At 38.5% G+C, this 21,577-nt stretch overlaps 2 protein-coding genes across 31 annotated transcripts in view; both read right to left on the reverse strand.

Annotated features, from left to right (window-relative positions):
* SLC9B1 (solute carrier family 9 member B1) overlaps positions 1-2,529 on the reverse strand; it is a 131,644-nt gene extending 129,115 nt beyond the window's left edge. For 7 of the 19 annotated variants that reach the window (XM_064584896.1, XM_064584884.1, XM_064584885.1 and 4 more), the window contains exon 1: positions 2,422-2,528. The gene's annotated coding sequence lies outside the window, so the exon portion shown is untranslated. Of the gene's footprint in view, positions 1-2,421 lie in introns of all 19 variants that reach the window. The other 12 variants (XR_010409487.1, XR_010409486.1, XM_064584894.1 and 9 more) reach the window with 6 other exon arrangements.
* Positions 2,530-9,718: 7,189 nt separating this feature from the next.
* SLC9B2 (solute carrier family 9 member B2) overlaps positions 9,719-21,577 on the reverse strand; it is a 60,832-nt gene continuing 48,973 nt past the window's right edge. For 11 of the 12 annotated variants that reach the window (XM_064584918.1, XM_064584914.1, XM_045880651.3 and 8 more), the window contains 3 exons: positions 15,860-15,968; positions 12,994-13,130; positions 9,719-10,261 (listed from right to left, as the gene is read on the reverse strand). In XM_064584918.1, coding sequence (XP_064440988.1) covers positions 10,040-10,261; positions 12,994-13,130; positions 15,860-15,968 — 468 coding nt within the window. In that variant the 3' untranslated portion in view covers positions 9,719-10,039. Of the gene's footprint in view, positions 10,262-12,993; positions 13,131-13,495; positions 14,270-15,859; positions 15,969-21,577 lie in introns of those variants that run through there. The other variant, XM_054508785.2, reaches the window with a different exon arrangement.

Consider the following 21,577-nt stretch of genomic DNA (forward strand, 5'->3'; position numbering starts at 1 on the left):
GACCTGAGCCGAAGGCAGTGGCTTAACCAACTGAGCCACCCAGACGCCCCTTAAGTCACCGCATTTTTGGGGTTTTCTTCCTACTTCACTGGCTACTCTTTCTCCATCTCCTTCGCTTGCTTCTTTTCCTCTGCTTTACCTCTAATCATTGGAATGCTCTATGAAAACACTTTCTCCAGGTAATTTTTTCTACATGCTGATGTTTCTCAACTTTGTGTCTTTGGTTCCTTACACAGAACTCAAGACACTGAACTTACTTTAGATTTCTGATAAGCATATCAAACTTAAGGTGAGCAAAATAAAAACAACCCTCCCCCAACACACACACACACACACACACACACACACTCATTTTCTTTAGTCTTTTTCATTTAGTAAACGGCACAACCATCCACTCAAATTCAAGAGAAAAGCCTAGGAGCTTCTCTTTTTTTCTCACTCCTATATTCATAACATCACCAAGTCTGTAGATTCTGCCTCCAAATACATCTCATATCCATCCACTTCTTATACCACTCTAGCCCAAACTACTGTCATTCTTTCCTGGATCACAACTATCTTCTGCTACTAATCTTCTCCCGCAATCCCTATGATCCATTAACCACATACTAGGCAGAACACATCTTTTTTCAATGTAAATCAGATTATATTACTCCCTTTCAGAAGAACTCTTTGCTGGTTTATCATCTTTGCTGGTTTAATGAATTCCAAACTTATTCCATGGGTAGATCTCCATGATCTATTCAAAGCCCCTACCTATCTCTTCAAGGTCATATTATACCACTTTATCCATATTCCAGCTACAGCAGTCTTATGGTGTTCCTTGAAAGCTACTGTAGGATTTTTGCAGTTGGAGTTTCCTTCAACTGCAATGCTCTGATCCTAAATATTTCTGTGGCTGGCTTTTTTAGATCACTGAGGTCTCAGCACAAACGTTAGCTCTTCAGAGAGCCCTTCCTTAACCAATCAATCTAAAGCAACTTCTTCCCCAGTATCTCTCTCACTTCATACTGTTTTACTTCTTCACGTCACTTAACATTATCCAATTTTCCTTGTTCATATCTTGTTTCCTTTTTCACTAAATTTTATGAGAACAGGAGTCTTGCCAGTCTTTCTTACCATTGTATTCAGAATAATGGCAAAATAGTAGTTCCCTAAAGATATTTAATAAACGCCTGTTCCTGAGTGAGTCACTCGACCTCTCTCACATTTGTGGACTTATGAGTGCTAGGCTTAGCTCTGGGTCCAGGGAACACAAAGGCGAATAAGGCATGGCTCCTTGAGGATCTCATACATTCATCCCTTCAACAAATATTTACTGAATGTATATTACACTAAGTTCCAGGTGCTGTTTGGTCTGTGTTTAGTTCCCTCCTCAGTAAAATGGAGTTTTGTTAACCAACTCCATCTCACAGAAATGTATAAACAGGATGAATATGGAAATAATGTACAAAATGAGATGTAGCATAAACATGTTATTTATATAGTACTATTACTGCACTTGCCTCTTTCCCTTGGTCCGGTAATGGGCGGGAACTCATGACAAGAGACAGCCAACTGACGAAAACAGCTATATAAATTTTGGTACTCACTGAAGGCAATAAAAATGAATGCCCTTTTCATAGGCACACAGTAACTAAACCATCTGGGGTCATGAATTCTTTAGTTGTGATAGTAACAAGTGTTAATTTTCACAGTGCTGTTGCACAAATAACCATTCTATTTACCCTTACGGAAAATTAGGGAGCACCCGGGTCAATTGCTCCTCTCCATCGCACCATCTAATTTTTCATAGGCTCTAGGACACACGTAGAGGGGCGTCAGGGACCGGGTATGGGCCTGCGGAGCTCTTACGACTCCTGAATGATGTGCTGGACACCTGGTACCTGTGCAACAACTGTCCTTCATCCTTCAAAAGCACTGATCTAAAGGGCTTGTCCACTGTGATAAAGCCAACAGAAACAGGCTGGCGACGGGGCAACTGAGAGGAGGGTGAGTTAGGGAGGAAAGCCTTCCCGGGATAAGCAACGAGCCCTGGAACACACCTCCAGTCACAGGAGCTTGTTAAGGTTCATTTGCAGATATTCGCCATTTGTACAACCGTCCGCCCTTAATAAAACTAACTTTGCAGTCAGTCTTGACTGACTGACCTCTTTTTTCTTACTTGCGAATTACCTGTAAAATGCGAGGAACAGAGGAGGAAGGGCAAGAATAAAGAAGAGATGTCGGGTGAGGGAGTAAAGAAACGGGTCAGGGTGGAGGAGAGAAAAGGGTCAGTCTCTGACAAAGGAGCCATGAACCCTCCTGGAGCGGGAGGAAAGGAGTTCCTCGGGCCACAGGAAGGGAAGGACGGCGCGAGACGAGGGACCAGTCGCGCCCAAGGGCCTGGAAAGGGACGGAGTTGAGAAAAATGGACCGTACCTACAATTCCTTCGGCATCCCTCGCCACCCCGGGAGCGGCCCTGGCGCCCAGCAACCGCCGCGTTCGCCACGCGCCGCGCTGGGGGCGGGGGGGTGGGGGTGGGGGTGGTGGAGAGATGGGGGGAGGGGCTGAAAGCCGCCAGGACCCGCCCCCGCGCGGGCAGCTGGGGCCAGGCTAATGGCCGCCGGCTCAGCGGAGGGCGGCGGGGCGGGGTCTGGGCGGGGCTGGCGAGGACGGGGCGGGGCTGGCGAGGACAGGGCGGGGCTAGTGACGGCTGCGCCCGTAAGTGGAGTGTGGTGGGCGCTCTGGCCTGTGGAGGTGGGAGTTTTGGGGTTTGCCGCGAGCACCCGGTGTGCTTTCCGTCTATTCGACTCGTTCCTTTCCAGTCTCTTGTGAATATGGACCTATTGGATTGTCAAAGTCCAGGGACAGAGTTGACAGCACAGGGCCCTTTAGCCAAAAAGCAGCGCCAGGGGGCTGCACGTGCCAGAAGTGACTTGTCACAACTCACGTTGCCTCTGAAGCCAGCTTAAATATAGTGCGGTTGTAAAAGAGAATAGTCTCTGGGGCTAAGACTGTCTGGGCTCAAATTTCGGCACTGCCACCCTACAGCTATGGAATGACAGACACATACATAGACTCCCTGAGCTTCCGTTTTCTCTTCTGTAAAGGACGTGGTTGGTGGCGGTGTGAGAAAAGTGAATTGATACGTGACAAGTGTCTGGAACAGGGCTCGGTCCAAAGTAAACACTCAATGTCCTGTTATTAGTATAAAACCTTTTTTTTTTTTCACATGAAATCTTATGTGCAGACCATATGAAACGAAAGCAGAGCTACTCTAGTTGAGGGTGGGCCCCTAGAAGCTTTGGGTTCTTAGTCCTAAGGCGCCTCTTATGGAATCTCCAAGATTCCTAAAAGAGGAAAAACAACTGTTACTGGATTAAGTCCAAACTTTTTCTGAAGACAAACTGCCCTTTTCTAACTTCGCTTCTGATACTCCAAACAACTTCAATTCCTGCACACACTGTATCCCTTTTTGCCTATGTGTTTTTTTAATGTTATTTTACTTTATTTTATTTTTTTTAAGAGAGAGAGAGTGTACGTCCAGGCATCGGGGTGGGGGTGGGGGCGGGGCAGAGGGAGAGGGAGAGAGAATCCTAGGCAGGCTCCAGGCCCAGCACAGAGCCCTAGGAGGGGCTGCATCCCAGACTCTGAGATCATGACCTCAGCCGAAATCAAGAGTAGGATGTTTAACCGACTCAGCCACTCAGGCGCCCCTAAAGTTATTCTATCAAGAGGGTTCTCTTTCCCCTTTTCTTAGTTATCCTTTAAAATCTGACTTAAATTACAACTCTTTCTAGGGCGATCAAATAAAAAAATTCTCCCTCATCTTTAGCATGGTGTAGACATCTCAGCAAGGATCGAAAGTTATTTTCTCCCTTGTTTTAGGAGAATAGACAAGATTTTTTGTGATTATAGGGTTAGGGAAATGCTTTGTACTCCTGGCAGGGAAGGGAAAAGCAGGATACTGGTGGCGGTACAGATGGTAGAGCTGGGAAGGAAGGCTTTTGAGAGGAGTCTGAAGGCCTCTAGGGCACTGCTCTGTGCTCCAGATGCAATGAACTACTGGAGAGGTTAGTGCTTTAGGGTCCATCTAAGGAGTTTGGAGAGCACATCAACAAGTGGGGTTTTGGAATTCTCATCAGAACAGAGGGCTGAAGTCAGATTTAATTTGGGTTTGTCAACTAAAACCTGTGTTACTGCTGGAGTGGAAGGGGTGGGAGGGATGGGGTGGCTGGGTGATGGACATTGGGGAAGGTACGTGCTATGGTGAGCTCTGTGAATTGTGTAAGACTGATGAATCACAGACCTGTACCCCTGAAACAAATAATACATTATATGTTAATAAAAATAAATAAATTATTAAAAAAAATAAAACCTGTGTTACTTGTTCCTAAAATGGCACAAAGCAGTTCCCACCGGTTAAAAAGAACTACATAAATTATTCATATAGAAATACAATGTTCCAGGGCGCCTGGGTGGCTCAGTTGGTTAAGCGACTGCCTTTGGCTCAGGTCAAGATCCTGGAGTCCCAGGATCGAGTCCCAGGATTGAGTCCCAGGATCGAATCCCGCATCGGGCTCCCTGCTCGGCAGGGAGTCTGCTTCTCCCTCTGACCCTCCTCCCTCTCACGCTCTCTGTCTCTCATTGTCTCTCTCTCAAATAAATAAATAAAATCTTTAAAAAAAAAAAAGAAATACAATGTTCTGAAACATTTCAAAAATAATGTCCTTCATTTATTTAAAGACAACATGATGAAAATTTAATAATGGTTTAAAAAACATTTAAAAAACATTGATACCTTTTCTTGTAAAAACTTGAGTAACTTAAAAGTAATTAAGTTGATTATATTTGCAACCATGTCATTGAAAGCAAAACACTTTTGAGGAACGAGGATTTTTTCACTAAATTTGACATGATGAAAATAGCTTAAAAATATCTTCTATATAAATGGTTCTTTACATTGGGAAGCAATAAATTGAAAGGTGATGGTCAAATAATAAAAATAGAAATGTGGTCAAACTTGGTTAAAATTTAACTGCCAATTTTCTTTTCCATTCCTACCTGTCACTAATTCTCTTATCCACCTTAAGTACCAATTATTTACTATATTCCAGGCTTCACTATTTCAAACTTTTCTAATATGCCCACCCTTTGACCTAGTTGTTTTCTTTTTCACCTTACTCTCTAATATTAATACATCAATTCAAATTGAAGGTCCATTTCAAGTTTTGCTTCCTTTAAGAAATTTTTCTTAGAACACTTAAAAAAAAATGTTTTATTGTTATGTTAATCACCATACATTACATCATTAGTTTTTGATGTAGTGTTCCATGATTCATTGTTTGTGCATAACACCCAGTGCTCCATGCAGAATGTGCCCTCTTTAATACACATCACCAGGCTAACCCATCCTCCCACCCTCTCCCCTCCAGAACCCTCAGTTTGTTTTTCAGAGTCCATCATCTCATGATTCATCTCCCCCTCCGATTTCCCCCGTTCATTCTTCCCCTCCTGCTATCTTCTTCTTTTTTTTAAATTAAAATATATTGCATTATTTGTTTCAGAGGTACAGTTCTGTGATTCAACAGTCTTGCACAATTCACAGCGCTTACCAGAGCACATACCCTCCCCAGTGTCTATCACCCAGTCACCCCCTCCCTCCCACCCCACCCCCCACTCCAACAACCCTCAGTTTGTTTCCTGAAATTAAGAATTCCTCATATCAGTGAGGTCATATGATACATGTCTTTCTCCTTAGAACACTTTTGAATTATTCATTTGAATTACAGCTATTTGTACATATCTTATTTCCTTATAAGATTCTTGAAGGCAAGTATCATGTCTCATTCATATTTGAATTCTCCACAGTGTCAGTTGCCACTAGAACTCAAGTTCCATTAAGCAGAGCCCTTGAACATCTTGGTCATTGCTGTATTCCTCGGTACTTAGCATAATGCCTGGCACATAGTAGCATATTATAAGTGCATTTTGAGTGCATGAATGTAAGGATTTGTCTGTTTTATTGATTGCAAAATGAATATTTGAATATTACCAGGTGAATGAATGATTATTTGGAAGGCTCAGTATTCATTATACACAACAGAAATTCTTCAATCTGTGTATCTTCACAGAAGTTAAATATAAAGTATTTATGTTGCCTTTCACCTAATTCAGTGGATGATGTATCTTTCTGAAAATAAGACATCCTCTAGAACTGCAAGAGTAAAATGTAAAAGAATCAAAATAAAATGATGTTTACATTAAGTTTCAATTTTGTTCCTTGTACTTTTCTGTTCTAAATTTTCTGCTATGAAAATGTCTTATTTTGCAATCAGGAAAAAATAATACTATTTTTAAAGAGTGTAAATGATGACATCATTTGCAAATGTGTGGCTGAGGAAACTTTAAGGACACCCAAGTCCAATCAAGGTTAACTGGAATTAATGCCAGAGAGAAAAATATTGGAATGTGAAAATAGTTTAGAGCTGAAACCTAATCAGATGCTCAAAAAACAAAAAACAAACAAACAAAAACCTCTCAGAGGAGAGATGGATGGCACTGACCCTGGGAAAAAAAGGACATGGTAGAACAAGTACTTACAGTGATTTTTTTAGCAGTGTCCTTGAAGTATGACACCCTGGCAATGGACTGTTTCATATGTTGAAGCCCTAATCCCCAGTGTGATGTTATGTGGAGATGGGGCCTTTGGGAGGTAATTAGGATTAGATGCGGTCATGAGGGTGGGGCCCTCATGATGGATTAGTGTGCTTGTAAGAAAAGATACCAGAGAGCTTACATATTACCCCTCCCCCCACCCATTCTCATCTCTTTCCCTAACATGTGAGGACACAGCAAGGAAGCCATAAGCAACCTAGGAAGAGAGCCCTCGCCAGAACCTGATTATGCTAGCACCCTCATGTTGGACTTCCATCCTTCAGAACTATGAGAAAATAAATGTCTGTTGTTTAAGTCACTCAGTCTATGGTACTTTCTATAGCAGCCCAAGCAGACAAAGACAGAGCTAGGAGACTAAGATCTGAAGTGTTATGTGGCAAGTGGTTTTCTATACTGGAAGAAGATCCCCTCAGTGATTCCGTTGATAAATGTTTATTAAATGCCTACTGTGTTGCATGCCCTGTGCAAACTACTGAGGATCCAAAGATGACCAAGACAAGGCTCTCACCCCTAAGGAGCTGATTTCATAGGAGACAAGCATGTAAACAAACTGAAAAAAGGGTTATAAGGGCTCTGGCAGAAGTATGTATGGGGCACATACATCCCTTCCACAGGGACTCAGGGGGTAGAGTCATTGTTTCTGTCTGTGGTTGGGGTGGGGTAGGTTTGGTTGGCCTGAGTCAACATCTGTATCAAGCTAACTCTGAGTTCACCAACCAAGTGGACAGCTGTGACTCACAATGTGGTGATAAACCTGAGACTTCAGTGGTGAGCCCTGCACAGGCCCCTACTGGACAGTTACAGAGATTTAGTTGGTGGCTGCCCACCGAGGAGAGGGAGGACAGAACCCGCTGCATGCTCTCCAAAATGGAACTGGCTATTGGCAGTGGCTGAATGGCCTCTCTCACCATTTCTACACTGTGAATTTTCACTTCTCATTCTTTGGGGCATTGACTATTTATAACAACATTCTCATTTACTTATACTAACTGTATTTTGTACAAGTTAACAAGCATTCAATGCTTGTTACTTTGACAAGAACTGCTGGAGAATGCGGGACCTGGCATTAACTGCAGCACCCTTCTGGGTCACATGCCTTTTGCTGTCTAAGTCCTAATCACCTCCCCCCATCCTAGCCAAGACCCTACTTTCTCTGGAAGCTGTGCCTAAACTGCACCAACCCTGGATTAGGTAGGTGCTCCTGTTATGAGCCCCCTAGACTCCCATATTTCCTGCATCATAGCACTTATACTATTTTGAAATCTCTTATTTAATTGTCTCCTCTATCAGACTGTCAGAGCCTTAAGGACAGGAACAGTTTTGATGATGTGCCTAGGTCATCAAATCTTCCACTAAGTATTTGTTGAATGAATCTGGTTTCAGAGCCTGTCAAAGGAGAGGACCAGATGAGCATTGGGTTTATGTTGCTACCACCAAGGTGCACCTAACCAATTAAGTTCAATTTATATCCATCTGAATTTTGGTGTAAATTAATCCAATCCAAACAAAGAGCATAAACTAGAAGAAAACACAGGACCATAGAATAACCAAATTCAGGCTGATGTAAAAATGAAGCTGTTATGGCATCATATTACATTAGCCTTATAAAAATTAAGCTGGTTTTGAACAGAGGTGAAAGTCATGGAGAAAGGGTCTGGAACAGTAGTTTAAGGACAAGAGAGGAATGGATAGGCTTTATGTAGATCAGCTTGGTAGGATCAGAATATTTATAATCTATTCATTTAACACATATTTAATATCTACTTCAAGATTAGACTGAACTTTGGATTCTGGGTTAAAGAGTTTAGATGGGATACGACAAGTAAGTAATAAATACTTCAGGTATACATACACCATGAGAAAAGCTGTGAACTATATTCAAACATGATTATTCTAGCAACTAGGCAGGAGCTGACCTAGAATTAAGTAGAACTTAAAGGTGATACACAAAAGCAGAGATGGTCTATTGAATAAGTGGAATAAAATGTGACACATGCACATAAGCCTTTCTTCTGCTGTCTTCTCTGCAGGCATGCTACAATGTTTGAAATTCTTGCCACAGAAATCACTCTTTCAGTTTAAGTTACTATCTTTAGAAAGCCTGTTACTAAGTGATGGTAACACTCAATACAATGGTACCCCTGTCTCCCAAATCTGATCTTTCCTTCCTCCTAGGTATCTCATCAATGAATGTTTGTGGGAGGCAATATTTTCACACCTTCTCAGAGCTGGGTGTGGTCATCACCAGTAGAATGTAAGAGGAGAGATGTGGCCAAATTCCACATCACTTCCTCAAGAATAAATTGCTTGCCTCAGATTCCACCCCTCCATTTCTTCCTGAAGTCTAGAAAGGAGACATGGGAGAGATTCATCTTTAACCTATGTTTTAAGCTAGAGAGAGAAGGACATGGGTCTCTGAGCAGACCCATGAGCTGAGTAATCCTGTCAGCATCAACTAGGAAGCCAGTTTCATGAGAGGGAAATAAATTTCCATTTTCTTTTAAATACTTTATTTTTTTGTTTCTTCATTATAGCAGCTTACCTTACTCTAATTAATATTATGTTCATGAGATTGGGATTGATTTGAAAATTAGCTATCTCTCACCTAGAGAAGAGGAAGACCCTGAAGACGTGGGTCACAAGAAACAAATAAGAAAAGGGCTGAATCAGGGCACTCCTTAGGGGAAGGCAAACTCAGATGGGCTGCTAAAATGGGAGACTCTGTGTTGGAGAGAGGATAAGGTCTTTTGATAATCTAGATAGGTCCAAGAGGAAGAACCAATGAAGACACTTTGCATACTTGAGAATTTTGGTGGGACCAATCAGTTACAATAATTCACAGAAAGGTAGCAAGAGAGGTAGAAATGGAGAAGAGGCAGATTGGCACAGAAAGTGCAGATAGAAACTGATGAGGAATTGCATTATGGTATTTAAAAATAAAAAAGAAAAGAGGAGCCCAAAACATTTCAAGGCATGAGTGGTCAGGTGACCATGAATCATGAAACTATGACCATAGCAGTATGTTAGAACAAACTGTTGGCTAGTAGAACAGGATACTGAATTTGATCTTTTCCATGTTAATTTTAAATTGTGGTAGTACATTTTACCGAACAATTTAAGATACATAATGAAGAGGTATTTGAAACAAACAAACAAACAAAAAAAGGTCGAGAAATCAGGTTGGGAGATGTAGAATATTACCACCCACATGAAAAGGATAATGGTTAAAAATCCTCTTTCAAGACATAGCCACACTTTTTGTTCTATTACATTTAAAGTTTGAACATCACATATCTCAATATGCATCTAGATAACGTAGCCTCTGCTAGTTGGTAAAAGCTTTCTAATCATTATATTCAGCATTGTCTCTTTTCACCTCTAAACTTGTACAGAGGTCTCTTCCTGAACGTCTTCATCTTTATTTTGATGTTTAGCTTTCTGGAGAAGCCTGGGACCCAGCAAACCAATGAGTAGACTTCCAATTGGGGCTGTGATGAGGATGGACAAAAATGCCACTGTCAACACATCCATTCCGTATTCTTCTAACTGTTTCTCTCCATGTGATCTTGCCGTGTCCAAAGCCACAGATCCTATGGCAGCCTATAAAAGTTTAAGGTAACATTGGAAACATAAGATAATTGCATAGAGAAAAGGTGAATTATTTTGTCATTTGCAAAAACAAATTGCTTGTTTTTTTTGCTCAGCTAAGAAAGTTCTTTTAGGGGGTGCCTGGGTGGCTCAGTCGTTAAGCGTCGCCTTCGGCTCAGGTTGTGATCCCAGGGTCCTGGGATTGAGCCCTGCATAGAGCTCCCTGCTCAGCGGGAGGTCTGCTTCTCCCTCTCCCACTCCCCCTGCTTGTGTTCTCTCTCTCGCTGTGTGTCTCTCTGTCAAATAAATAAATAAAAAGTCTTTAAAAAAAAAAAAAAGAAAGTTCTATTAGCCTTCTTTCAAAGTATACTGCAGTGAATTTTGGTTGTCTGAAAACTCTCCCTGCCCTTGCTTGGGGAAGGAATAATGATTCATATGTACCTATTTGTATAAGGTAAGGTTCCAAAAATATCAGGCAAATATATTTCAAAACACAAGGCAAATTCAACACATGATATTAATTAACTAGAACATGATCCCATATACTAAATTTCCCCTGAGTAAAGATGAAAGTTACTGGTCATCTCATTCTTTTATCTTTAGTAATTTCAAAGTAAGAAAAAACAAGATGAAAAAAATGCAGTGATACTGGAAGGTGGTGAAGTTTTAAATGAAAAAAGCAACCACATAAGAATATGCACTGCTTTTAGAGCCTGTTAAACATCATGAAACTTGAAAATGCGAAGCACCTTCAAAACTTGAAGTTAATCTTATTAGGTATTTGGTTAAGTTTTGCCTCAGGAGTTGGTAAAATATTTTATTTAAGATTTATCTTTTGGGAAGTTTCATGAAAATTTTTATTTTCTTTTACAGGCAAAATGCAACATTAATGTACATGGGAAAATAACATATTAAACAATCTGGTTATTCCCTTAGTCCACAGAACACAACAACGTTAGCCTCTAGGACAGTGAGACAGAAGAGAAAATATCCGTGTGCATGAGACACATGGCAGAGACTACTAATTGCCCACAAATATCTGAATATACTCTTCTATTATAGAACTCTTGAGTTTCAGCTGGTCACATTACTATACAAGTGGAGAGCTTTTCAGCCGTCTTTACAACTAGATGAACATGCATTATTCAACATATTCTTGATAATGTTTCCTTATTTTAAATTGGCTTTGGTAGCAGCAGAGTGCCATCTTTCAAATTTTAATGTTTAGGAACACATCCTTCATACCAAAGTCACTAGAGTGATTATTTTGGTACTTACCCACTAAAGTTACCAGAGGTAGTGAGGAAGCTGTAGATACTCCTAGGGAGAAACTATTCCACTTATTGTACTACTAACTTCACGGTATTTTTATCCATTATGTCTCAGACTTCTTTGAAAGTCTGATGGAAATAAAACTTCTCTGGAATAATGCTGAAGCCCACAGCCACACAAAATCTGGCATATAGTTATAGAGTATACATATCCCCCAAAGCTTCTTAAATTTAGAACATCTGAGTTTTGAGACATCTGGGTGGCTTAGTTGGTTAAGAATCCGCCTCTTGATTTTGGCTTAGGTCATGATCTCAGGGTTGTGAGATTGAGCCCTGAGTAAGATTCTCTCCCTCTGCCCCAGCCCCGCTTGCATGCACTCTCTCTCTCTCAAATAAATAAATCTAAAAAGAAAAAAAAAAAAAGAACATCTGATTTTTACTTCATGAAACAGAAATTTCCATGTTTAAACAATTGCAAAATAATCAGAGAGGAGACAGTCTAATCTTGTTTGCTATAATTATTTTGAAAATAAAGAACATAATCAGAAATACATTACATTTGCAACAAATAATAATCTATACCATTCTAATTTAATTAGTAATTAAATTCTACCAAATACATGGTTAATACTTTCAAGCACCTATCTGTTCATGCCTTATTCATTACAGTGCACAATTTTTGTGTCATGTGATTGATACATTTGACAGAAGGTTCAGCTAGTTTGAAAAATTTACTACCAACCAATAATCTAGGAAATCAATAAAGCATTTTCTCAGCTGTTTTTCAATAAATTTTTCTCTTTTATATATAAAGACGGTGGTCAAGCATAACTGATCATCAATCATGTTGACACTGAAGTATTTCCAAATACTAAGATGGGTCATGCTATTTCTGTTTCACTCTCTTCTTGGAAGATATTGAAATGAAAAGGGTTAACAACTATCTTTCTGGGTGATTGAGGGCTCTGACTGATAAAAATTCAAACTCTTTCTTCCTGTGACTCTGCTTTCTAGTTAGCGTAGGGATTTATTGGATTTTTAGTTGATTTAAATAAAGCTGGTAATCTAGATAAATTTAAATGAGGCATCATATTTAGGAAATCAATATACCCAAAATAAAACTTTTTTTTAAAGAGTTTATTTATTTATTTGACAGAGAGAGAGAGCACAAGTAGGGGGAGTGGCAAGCAGAGGGAGACGGAGAAGCAGGCTCCCCACAGAGCAGGGGGAGCCCGATGTGGGACTCAATCCCAGGTCCCCAGGATCATGACATGAGCCAAAGGCAGGCGCTTAACCAACTGAGCCACCCAGGTGCCCCAAAATAAAACTTTTAAAGAATAGATTAGTATAAGCCCTTTTCATCAAACTTCGATTACATTTTTTCACCAAATTTGAATAAGTTGTCTTATTTAAAATTTCAAGGTATCATATAGAAATAGGAGTTAAAATGCTAAGCATCCTATCCATCATTACCTGGACTGTGGCCTTCGGAAGCCATGCAAAAGAAATAAATATCTTTTCCTTGATGTTAAAACCAGCAAAACACACCAACAGAAATGTAGTCAAAATTCGTATCAATACTGCAATGCCCAGGATGGCAACACAAAGGCCTGTAAGAAATACTTAATTTTTAGACATAATAAAGTACTGGGGGAGAAACTGAAATCTCATGGTTACTGATTCAAAATACTACCAACTGCAATTATCTAAATATATTAAAAAATTAAGAAGACAAAAATGGTTAGGAATAATTTATCAAAACATCAATAACAAGGATCAAACCATTTGTTTAAAAGAAGGTATTTTTCCTAGATTAAACCAGAAATTAAACATATTTGATATATATTATAAAGGAGATATGAATGTTACTCCTCTTATGCTTTATAGCAAGAACCAAACTTTCTTCCATGTGTTTATTCAACACGAATTTATTAAATGATAACTATGCATTACAGGATTTGGACTAGGTATTGGGTATACAAAAATGTATAATGTACAGACTTTGTTTGCCTCTATGAACCTCAAAGTCAGAGGAAAACAGAAACTTTAACAATGAATTAATATACTATAAAGTAAGTACAGTATAAACATACTGGTAAGAGATCACAGAAGAGGAAAAAGTTAATATTTTACAGAATTGTTTACAGAGTATAAACCAGAGGTGACATTAAAAATATTTATTAGCCTGTATAGAAGCAATCAGCCAATTAGAACAAAGCTGGCTGGGCAATGACCAATCAGAATAGACACTAACAGTCTACACCTGTTTCACCATATCGGTGTATACACTGTCTGCCCATTAGCCCAGGTTGACATGTACAGCTACTTCATTCTGTCCTTTAGAATCCTTTGCTGATAAAGATAAGTTCATCTTGATTTGCACAGTAAGGACTGTGACTAGGCTACTGCACCTGAGAAAGGCACAGCTAGAGTGACTGCTATGTAGTAGGATGATTTTCTAAAAAGTAACATTTGTTAAGTGTTTACTGTGCACCAGGTTCTGTATTAAGCTTTAAGTGCATTCATTACCTAATCCTTACAATCTGTGGGGTAATTTTTCTTATTTTACAGTTGAAGAAAATGAAGTTTAGAAAGGATAAATGACTTTCTCAAGTTCAAAAGGCTAGTAAAACATCAGACATTGCTGGAGGATTTATTGTGAATCTGCAATATGGCTTCTTTACATGATTGTGGCTTTTTATTGAAGGATATTGCTCCCAGGTTGGTAGCTTTTCAAAGTACTTGTTGCCTGAAGTACAAGAAACAAAAGAGATGATACCATTCTCAGGAGGGAGCATTGAAGGTTTGGGGAGAAGATGATTTAGAAGTTTTGAACATACCGAGTTTGAAGTTTTGTGAGACTTACAAGTGGTGATGTCCAATCAGCAATCAGATACACTGATTTAGAGATAAAAATTTTGGAATTATGTAGTTTATAATCAAAGCTACTGAATGTAGTTAAGCTCAGAAAAATGACATAGAGTGAGACGTGTAGAAGGCTTTGGAAGAACTTTGATGAAGAGCAGCATTTAAGCCACACGTAGTGTGAGGACTCAGAATGCACTGAAAAATATGAAGTTTCAGAATTCAATGTAAAATGTGTTTTAAAGAGGTCAATAGCATCAAAAGCTGCTGAGTGATCAAGGAAAAAAAAGAATGATAAGTATTCAGTTCATTTAGCAATATAACCTTGGTGAAAGCAGGGTCGGTTGTGTGATGGGCAGAAGCTGGGCTGAAATGTATTGAAGAAGAGAGTGAGAGTTGAAAGGAAAATTACCTCTATAATTACCTCTTTGGAAAAGTTCGAAAAGAGGAGTAAAAACGAAGTGTGGTAGGTTGGGGGTGGGGGGGAAGTTAAGTGGAAAAAGGAGATTTTATATATATAAATTGTGGTAAAATATGCATAACACAATTTACAGTCTTTACCATTTTTAAGTGTGCAGCTCAGTAGAATTAAGTTGAACATTCACATTTTTGTGCAACCAGTCTGCAGGATTTTTTCATCTTGCAAAACTGACCCATTAAACAACATTTCATTTCCCCCTCCCCCGAGGTCCTGGCAACCACCCTTCTACTTTCTGTTTCTATGATTTGACTACCTGGATACCTCATATATGTGGAATCACACAGTATTTGCCTGTTGGTGACGAATGTCCTCCAGGTTCATCCACGTTGTAGCGTGTATTGGGATGGAAAGATTAATTTTAAGACAGGAGAAATTAGAATTTGTTTAAATTCCGAAGAGGAGAAAACTGTGACATGGAAATCTGAAGATACATGAGCATAGGGGAAGAATCTATGTGTGAGGTCCAGAAGGAGGTAGCAGGAGATGGGATTCCCAGTAAAGATGGAGAAATATAGAATGAGTGGAATGGAGGAAATAACGAGTAAAGGTGCACAAATAAATTTTTAAGTGTAGTGTTATGAAATCAAAAGTTTTAATATGATGGCTTTTGAATGTATGAATAAATGAATGAATGAACAAACAAACATTTGTGTTCCATGGGTGTATATTATAGAACTGATGAGTTACCTGTACAATTCTAGGCCTTGATCAGAACAAGTCTAATTGAACATTTTTGCCCTTGGAAAAAAAAAATTTTAAGACCTGCATCTTCTAGATAGTAGTTAGCAGTGTTACTTTTCTTTACAAGGAATAATATTAAAGGTATAAAATTTATGCCTGAGATTGACAAGTATTATTTTCTGGCCAACTACTCTAAGAGACTTGGATTATTATTAACTTTTTTATATAATTGTGACAATAACTATACCTACTAAAGGTATTTCACTGAATATAAAAGTTGATTTTAGCAAATGTACTATTTGAAATTCTTACCTACAGTTTCTGGTCTGAGAGATGCAATAGATACTTCTGCTCCAATCAGTCCAAAGAGAAGGGGCTGGAAGATATACCAGGCACCTGCAATGATTTTTTCAACCTCTGCCTGAAAGAAACACACACACACACCCCTCACAGATTTTTATTATATGAAGTTACAAGTTCTAAGAATTTTACTAATTTGAGTCAATTTGACCTGAGATAGGCTTTATTTTTCTGACATCTATAAATAAGAGGTTAGCTAAAATAGAACAAAAAATTATATAAAGATATTTCTAACACAGTCATTATATGAGGTGCTTTAGAGTTGGTTTGCAAATAGATGTTAATTATAAAGAGTCTAATAAAATAATCTTAGGAGGACTTCTACTTCTGAATATATGATGTGTGTGCATATATGTAATACTTAGGTATTATTTTATAGTTTAAAATTTTGTGTTAATTTTTGTTCAGCAATATCATTCAGAGATCTTATCAGAGTAAACATATCTATATATACATCTAATTATTGCTATATAGTAATCTGTGGTATGGAATTATCATTTTATTCAATCATTTCTTTATTGATGGCCCTTTAAGTTGTTTCCAATTTTATCTTTAACAGTTTGTTTCTCTCAAATCATGCACAAAAATATAATTCAGGTATAGTAAAGGGCTGTGCTTATTAATTTATTACCGCTTGGCTCCAAATCCACATTTCATTGTTGCTCTGCAGAAAATGAAGCTGAGCCCTTTAAATATTTCTCTTTTGCTACCTGGCATAATTTAAAATTTTGTCAGTAGAGGGTGCTGAAGAAATATTACAAGGAAGATGCTCTTCCTGCTTTCCAGGGCTCCCCCAGCAGGATCCTATAGGACACTTGGGTTTCTTTAGTACACAGGTGGCTTCTACAGTCCTGGGCTCCTATAGTGCATGGCAGCCCGCACCCCTAGCTTACTGCAAGGGAGTTTCATAGCCAACTCCCTTGGGCAAAATACCTCCCCATGTACCCTAGAGGGTGTATTTCCTGCAAATTTGGAGTTTAGATTTCCAGCAAATTGTCCAAACAGGACACCAAGGGTGTCTTCTCTACCATTCAGTGAACAAAGGCTCTCTACCAAGATCTGGATTCTGAGGCCTGGGGGTGGGAGTAGATGTAGTGGAGTGGGGTAGTATAAGGAGATGGCTCAGTCTCAGCCCTAGTTGTTTATAGCTGCTATTCCTATATTCGCCAGGGATCTTTTACCTCTCAGAAGCCAATCCCTTGTTATCTGACCCCAGGTATGGTTAATAACAAACTTTCCCTATTCCAGTTACTCTGTAATTTCCCTTTCCTGATAAGATCCTAACTGATGTAAGTACTAACTTTATAACACATTTTGCAAAAACCCTAAAAAAAGATGGACACAATTGACTATAGCAAAACTAGAATGTTGTGTGGCAAAAGAAACCATAAGCAAACAAAGAACAACAAGATGACAAACCAGGAGAAAACATCTGCACTGTGTGTGACAGAATAAGGAGTAATATCCAAGCAATAAGAAAAAGACATAGAACCTAATAGAAAAATGGGAAATGCATACATACAAGTAATTCACAGTGGAAGAAACACAAATGGCCAAAAAATATAAGATGCTAAAATTCAGTAATCAGTGAAACACAAATTAAAATGATATGCCACATTTGGGGGGGGGCATCATATTAGAAAAAATACTAAAACATTTTTATAATGTCAAGTATCTGGGATGTAAGAAACTCTCACTAATTGGTAGAACAAATTGATATGCTTTTTTTGGAGGGCAATTTAGCAGTACCCATTACAGTCTCTAAAAATTTATACTGAACAGATTTTTCCAATCAACTAATAAGAATTTATATTTTTGGACAGCACTTTTGCCCTTATAGTTACACATCTTTGAGGATCTGGTTTTCCATATCTATTTTCAGCAGTTTAACAAACGAGGATTATATTGTATCTCTATTTTCTTTATTTTTTTATTAATTCTGGTATGTTTATTAGGGTGAGGATTCTATTTCTTCTTGGCTTAAAAATGTTGAAAGGCAGAATGCAAATGTGAGGGAGTTGGTTGATTTACTTACATAGTTCTATTCTTAAATCATGCAAAGAGTTATGTTTTCATATCATAAGGAATCAGATAATGACTTAGGTTCAAATTCTGCCACCTGTTAAATGGAAACCACTTATCTCTCAGAACCTTATTTTTTCTCATCTGTAAAATGAGAGGTTTATATTAGATAACATCCAAGATCCTTTATCATTTAGTGACAATGACTAGTTCTCCCAAAACTGGGGTCCAGTTACCACCTTTTCACATATCTTTACTTTTTAATTTAGTTTTTAGAGTATACCATAACTAAAGCTCAGACTTTAGTTGGTATCCATGTTAGTGAAGAACACAAATTGACTCTATTAATCTTAGGTTACTTAGCCTTTTGTTGCCATGACTAATTGTTTAAGGGAAGGCCTCAAAAATACTCAGAACTCCAATAAAAGCAGATGGCCTAAAAAGTTTTCCCTATCAAATTTTTTTATTTCTAAACTGTAGACAAAGGCCACCATTTGTTTTATGATTGTAACACTTCAGACTATTTGAATATCAGACATGGGTGTATACACTGTAAAATTTAAAAATGGGAGATGAGTCAAAATGTATCTTCTTAATGCTTTTTCATAACTTCAAAACTAAAATGAATGTGCTTATAAAGAAAGTGGAGTCATCGAATAGGCTAAGTGTAAAAGAGACCAGGAGAATGAAGACTGTTGTCCACACTGCACTGAATGTTAAGGCTACTTTACACATCACTTTGCTCTAGTAGTAAGAATCTTCAAAAACATAGATCACTTTCAAGGATACACAAAAGAAGAAAATTAGCAGAAACAGAGGTTTTTATCATGACTTCAATATCTATTTAAGCTGATACTTCCCTTCTCAGAGAGAAGAGAATTTCAAGATTCAGGAGATTCAAAATATGTCAGAAAAACCATCCCACAACTACAAAGGTCATCAGAAGCAGCACTATATTTGAAAATAGGTGGGAAAAAAAGGAAAACATGACAGAGGCTTTCAAAAAGTGAGTGTATTTGAGGTAAATATGAAAAAAAAATGTTCCCAGTTCTTTTACTGGGTTGTGGGATTACACTGATCTATATAATCAGCTGGGCTGCAGGCAAACCTGGCAAAATTATGACAACTGCAGACGAACAGACACTGTGTTTTGGCTTATAACAATCTTTTCTCTATAACCCATATTACAGTTTTCAGAAGAGTAATGTGACTGGAGCTCATCAAAGTTTCCCTTTCCCTGCTTTGTCTTTCTGGGCCCATAGCTGATGCGCTCTTGCTATAGGCATTAGCCTCCCCCTTGATTTCCCTGTGGCTAAAACTACTCTTTTATGCTCTATCCCAAATGCTATGGCTCCTTTTCATTATTTGTTTTTTATCCTATCATTTATGAATTTAGAGAATTAATTTTAAATTGCAAAGCATAACAATATGCTTTTTAATACACTTGGTATGTGTTATTCAAATAGATGTCAAAATACAAAAATGTGCCCTGCACAATAATGCTACAGTTGTGTTACAGAGTAGTACACTCTGGAGTCAGGTAAACCTGAGCTTAAATCCCAGTGCAACTGTCTAATTTTGTGACCTTGGACATGTTATTTATGCCTTTCTGATTTATAGGCTCTATAAAATGGGAATGGTAATACTTTTTAAAGTTTTTTTGTGTGTATTTGAAAATAAATGAGAATATCCACTTAGTGCCTAGCACAGAACCATACAGACTGGCAATAAAAATGTATTAAAAAATGGGCAGAAGACATGAACAGACATTTTTCCAAAGAAGACATACAGATGGCTAAGAGACACATGAAAAGATGCTCAATGTCACTGATCATCAGGAAAATACAAATCAAAACTACAATGAGATTATCACCTCACACCTGTCAGAATGGCTAAAATTAACAAAACATGAAATAACAGGTGTTGGCAAGGATGAAGGGAAAGGGGAACACTCTTACACTGTTGGTGGGAATGCAAGCTGGTGCAGCCACTCTGGAGAACAGTATGGAGGTTCCTCAAAAAGTTAAAAATAGAACTACTCTATGACCCAGCAGTTGCACTACTGGGTGTTTACTCAAAGGATACAAAAATACTGAATGGAAGGGATACATGCACCCCGATGTTTATAGCAGCATTATCAACAATAGCCAAATTATGGAAAGATCCCAAATGTCCACTGACTGATGAAGGGATAAAGAAGAGGTAATAATACTCAGCCATGAAAAATAATGAAATCTTGCCATTTGCAATGACATGGATGGAGCTACAGAGTACTATGCTAAGCTAGGTAACCAGTCAGAGACAAATACCATATGATTTCACTCTTATGTGGACTTTCTCCTTTCCTTCGAAGCCCAATCCATCTCCGCTTACTTTCCCATGGCCTCAATACCCTTCTCTAGACAATGCTCCAGGCAGTCCCTACCATCCGTCTCTCCTCAGAAGCAAGATGATTCAGTTATACTTGTCCTAACTTTGTAATCACATCCTTACAGAGTGAGAGCCTCCTGTCTGAGTGTTCTTTGCTCACTAGGAAATTCTGTCTCTAGTATACCTCTATAGAGATTCACTCAAATGAATTTGATTATGTACCTAACTTCAAGCTTTATAACCCTCACTTATTTTTCTATATGGCATTATTTTAAGCTTAATCATTTTGAACAGTTGTTTCCAGGTTGTCCAAAATGATATATCTGCATTTAGTTAGGTCAGCTACATCTAATTTCTTCATTAAATAGAAGAATAGTATTTGTTCCTGTCAAGTTCAAATCTATAAAAATGTACTTGAAATTAAAATTCGTGAATGGCCACCAGCTAATCTCCATAATATATATGGAGAAATAATCTTAATAATCTTGAAAATCAGTAAGAAAAACCAAAACAATCTTTTAAAAATGGACACAAACTGGTTAGTAAGCTTAGGAAAAGATGATTAGCTTCTCTCATAAAGAAATACAAATCAGACCAATAATGAGATACATTTTTCACCTATCAGGTTAGCAAAATATCTGATTTTTAATGATTTCTTCATTAAAACAGATCCCTGGGAGATAGGAGGAAGATGGCGGAGGAGTAGGAGACCTTAGTTTTGTCTGGTCCCAGGAGTTCAGATAGATAGTTATCAAATCATCCTGAACACCTGTGAACTCAACTGGAGATCTGAGTAAAAAATTGCTACAATTCTACAAATGGAAAAGCGACCACTTTCTGCAAGGTAGGAGGTGCGGAGAAGTGAATCTGAGGCGATATATGGGAAGATAAACCCCAGGGGGAGGGAGCCTCCATAAGCTGTCTATAGGAAAGTGATATAGCATGGAGCACAAAATCAGAACTTTTAGAAGTCTGCTGCAGTGAGGGACGTCCCCACCTGAAAGGTGCTCAGGTGGTGAAGCGGGGTGGAATCCTAAGTGGGATGGTGTGGTCTCAGGATCCCTGGAATCACAGAAAGAACCATGACCAAGTGGGATTTATTCCTGGGCTGCAAGGGTAGTACAACATCTGCTAATCAATCAGTGTAATACACTACATTAATAAAAGGACAAGAACCATATGATCCAATCAATAGATCCAGAAAAAGCATTTGACAAAGTACAGCATCCTTTCTTGATTAACACTCTTCACAGTGTAGGGATCCCTACTTCAGTATCA

Source organism: Mirounga angustirostris, unplaced genomic scaffold (assembly GCF_029215605.1).
Source record: "Mirounga angustirostris isolate CCGP_5_RB_7025 unplaced genomic scaffold, mMirAng1.0.hap1 SCAF_2, whole genome shotgun sequence".
NCBI classification, from domain to species: Eukaryota; Metazoa; Chordata; class Mammalia; order Carnivora; family Phocidae; genus Mirounga; species Mirounga angustirostris.